This window comes from Parambassis ranga, chromosome 4, assembly GCF_900634625.1.
Source record: "Parambassis ranga chromosome 4, fParRan2.1, whole genome shotgun sequence".
NCBI lineage: Eukaryota > Metazoa > Chordata > Actinopteri > Ambassidae > Parambassis > Parambassis ranga.
Window position 1 is genome coordinate 12203403 of NC_041025.1, and position 4171 is coordinate 12207573.

Below are 4171 nucleotides of genomic sequence, written 5' to 3' on the forward strand. Positions count from 1 at the left end.
GTCGGGGAGGAGTCGGATATGCTGTGGGCATGCGTCACAGGCAGGATGGTTAGGAAGGGGGTGAAGATGATGAGACCACATTATGAATACATTCAGGTATAGAAATCAATAATTACACACAGGTACGAAATACTCCTCTCGGGGATTTAAAATTATAACAATATTACTGATTTATTTTTTAATCAAATATTTTGAATATTTTCAGCATGTTTTCTTCATGCTTTAGCCTCTGGGAGTTTAACCTATATATAGTGCCCTAGCACGAAACGTGCGAGAGCCCTATTGAAACCCTAGGAATTATTATTACCCCCCCCCTCCCCAAGATCGCCTTTTTGGGGGCCTTAACATGCCCCAAAACTAACCAAACTTTGTAGAAAAATTCATTCGGCGGAAAAATTTTGAAATTTGCTGACTTTTGAAACGCCCCCTAACGTGTAGCCCCTTTGCAATGCTGCTTGCAGCTTTAATATATATTATACCATCTCATAAACACCATATAGTTAATATGATGTATACATATTCAACCAGCAAGTAAACTACAGCCAGGCTGTACATTTATTAACAAGGGAGCTAATCCAGACATTTTAAGAAATGAAATTATTAGATTAATTTCAAGATTATCCTTTTTCAAGATTTACCTGTAGATTATTTGCTACTGAAACTCAAACTGATATTTTGGCTTAGCTGTCAAGTGACATGAGATGTAGTCAGAACTGTATTCATCAATATCTTTATTATTTACAATATGCTTAACACTGATAAGCAGAACTTCACAGTAATATAACGTGAGCTTTAAATTAAAAAACACAAAATATATATTTTGTACAATAAAAAAAGTTTATGTTAACATCTGCCATTTTTTCCATCCCTGTTTAGATTCACATATTCCATTATGGTGTGTCTGTGTGTGTATTGATTTTACGTACATTGCACTCATACAACTGAAGAAGTGGCCTTTGGTATAATGATGTGTACACACATTCTCCAGAGCTGTTCTCCAAAACAGGGAGAAAATAAAAATACAGAATAAATGCAGCTGTAAATAGACAGACATAAATAAAGACAATGTAAAAGACTGATCAGGGAAGAAGCAGAAATGTTGTGGTCAACTGTAGTTATCAGATTATAGGTCTGTTCATTGACACATTGACTGAATGCCTACAGGTTATGTCTTTAGATTTGATATATATATTTATATTGTGTAAGGCTTTTTTGGGGGGGAAACTGCTCCAGAGAGATAAGAATAACCAATAAGAATCACCAAACAGGCGGGGCCGGCGCTATTCATCTAATCTAGCAGTTTGACTAGTGCAGCAGACTGTGACATTTGCTTGTGTGGCTACCACAAATAAACCTTTGTAACTGAGTTTTTCTATGAGTTAATACACAAAGTGCACCTTTTGGTTTCAAGTTTGTGTCCGACCAATAACCTCCAAATGCCAGAAATGCATACTGTAATGATAACCGTAGCACACAAGCTCATAAAAAGGGAAGACAACACATGAATGTTTCAATAACGGGTTTAAAAGTTTTTGTGATTTCTTGTAGTGACGCTGTACATAAACAATTTGTTTTACAAAAAGGCACCAAGAATCATGAAAAAAATGGCAATTTGTTCTTGTTATTTGAAACTCACAGTGAATAGAAATTACTTTGTCTCCTGTTTGGCAAATTAACTGACACACAAATTTATATGAAATGCACCACAAAAAAGACATTTTTTGTTTCTATCAAGTGTCATTATTTGAAGTGTTACGGACCTGTTATGAAGTATTACATGCAACATGTGTCAATGAACCGATGTGTCCGAGGCCTTATCCAGTGTACATTAATGTGTCAGCCAAAGCAAACAAAATAAAGGTCTCTGAAAGGTGTGTGTATGCATGTGTGTGTGCTGTACACAGTTTTGCTTGTGCTCAAAAAAACAGAGCAGCTATCTCTGGACTTAATTATTTAGTGTGACCAAAATCAAAATAGGGGCCAGTTATTAAAAAAAAAAACCTAAAAATAAATAAAAAAATATGGCACCTTAAAGAATTAAAAGAGTCATGCAGTTGAACATTCGACCGGGTTCAAAACGGAAGAATAATACATTCATAAAGAGGATATTTAGACCAGGGTGAAGGGCCTCAGTCTTGTAATACATCTCTTCAGTCAAAAACATTGCTCTTTATGCTGTGACCGCACATAAATCTTTTGTTTCCTGGAAATAAAATCAAATATTTACATAACTTTTCTCTCAAAATAGGTCTGTGCTTAAAAAAAGAATAATTTAAAATTCAAGTTCATACATAGACATTCTAAAAAGCATCTTTTCTTTGAATCAAATAATGTACAAATCGCTCATGTGCTGAAGACATACTGCAGTTTGTTCGTTGAGAGATCGGTACTGCTGTGTGATTAGTGTGAAGTAGGTCTCTGCTGTGTCGCAGTGTTCATACATTAAAGAATTCAGAGGCACTGAGGCCACGACAAGGCTACAGGGAATCCAGCACTGTCCATACTTGGAAGGACACTTATAGAAATACTGTCCCAGTTCACCTGCTCATGCGCTACCCTGTGCTCTCTCTCTCTCTCTCTTCACTCCACTTGTTTCTCAGCTCCATCCTACAAGGAAGAAATGTAGTGTGCAAAGACATAAATACTGAAATGCTTTAGGGGAGTGGGGATGTTCCCCATTTCTGTGGCACTGTGTTTAAAGGTGTGAACACCAGTCACGTCACTGAAGCAAATGCTGTGCATATGGTAAGATCCCACATTCATTCTTTCTGTATCAGTACAACTTTTTAGTGTGGGAAATAAACAGTGGATCCATATGAATCTGGTCAGATCTGATAAGCTTGTATTTGGTATAACTGAAACCTAATGTTTCATTTGAGCCTATTTACATGCTTGTCTAATGCACACTTTAAATGAAGTGAGTGATCCCTTCAGTATTTTTCATTGGTCTCACCACAGGTGGACATACGGGAATGTCACCATCAAAACACCTGATTATTTTCAGAACAGGGAGATCTAAAATTTTAGCACATTTGTCCAACTACTGACAAACACCGTTTAAACAATGAGAAAATAACATCTGAGACCCCAAAACCTTGAATCACTGATCCTGGTGTGGTTTCCTTTACAATGGTTTTAAAATGGCTTATGGTCATTGGTCAGTTTCCCAGACACAATGCAAAATACTCGCAGTGGATGAGTCACTTGTCGGTAAAACAATGCTTGAGTGTAGGTCTGGGAACACTTCTTCTTTTTTTATTTTTAGTATTTTAAGTAAGGCCGGGCACAACCACCGTCAATTTTCCTCAATAATGTGAGTCTGACAGATATAAGCAGAGTGTGGTCACAACTCTCTGAGCTGGCAACACACAGCTGATACACTCAACATTCAATGAACAAAAAGGCCTTTATCATGGCCTGATGGAGACTTTCATGATGTGACTTAAACCAGATTTAGTTTGGTGTAACATTTGTCAATATGTACAGTTTAGAGCAAAATGAGTGTCCACACTGGCATTTTTATGAAACAGATTTTTTGTAAACAATAGAAAGATTACATTTTGTAGTGATTTCTATGAGGTACATCAGAGATTCAACTCATATTGTCCCCCAAAAAGCTGTTGATAGAACCAGAAATATAAAAAATTGGAATATATAAGCAATCTGTCGGGTTAGAGGTGACGACTGGTGTTATCACAGTGGCTACCTCTGCACTACATCACTAATCTCTTTAATACAGCTGTGCAGGTTGTCCAGTACAGTGTTGGACCCCACTCCACCCAGCCCTCCACCTCCTGAAGATGAGGCCCTCAGTTCCTGCAGGCTAAGTTCCAGCTTTCCCACTGCCTCTCGAAAGGCAAATTTGTTCCTCATCTGAGGGATGCAGTCCACATAACCTGAGCAGTAGTCTAGCAGCTGATGGCCAGCATCCAGCACCTGGCTGCTGGAGGGGCTTTCAGAGCTGGCATGGAGCACGCTGCTCAGGCACTCAGCGCACTCTAGCAAGGCTTCACGGCTAACCCGCTCCAAGGGAACCCTCTCCACCTGCTGCCTGGTTCGCCGCAGTGCCACTTTGGAGCCAGCAGACGATGCTGTGTGCGAAGAGGCAGTCGTGGTGGCTCCATTGGCCATTTTGGTGGGAGTTGTGTTAGTGGTGCAAGAGGAAAAGGAG

General features: G+C 38.9%; 1 protein-coding gene across 4 annotated transcripts in view; it reads right to left on the reverse strand.

Moving 5' to 3' along the window:
- Positions 1-857: 857 nt before the first annotated feature.
- Positions 858-4171, reverse strand: part of abl2 (c-abl oncogene 2, non-receptor tyrosine kinase) — a 22483-nt gene continuing 19169 nt past the window's right edge. For all 4 annotated transcript variants that reach the window (XM_028403413.1, XM_028403412.1, XM_028403415.1 and 1 more), the window contains exon 11: positions 858-4171. This exon is cut by the window's right edge and continues 1345 nt beyond it. In XM_028403413.1, the coding sequence (XP_028259214.1) occupies positions 3703-4171 (469 nt within the window). In that variant the 3' untranslated portion in view covers positions 858-3702.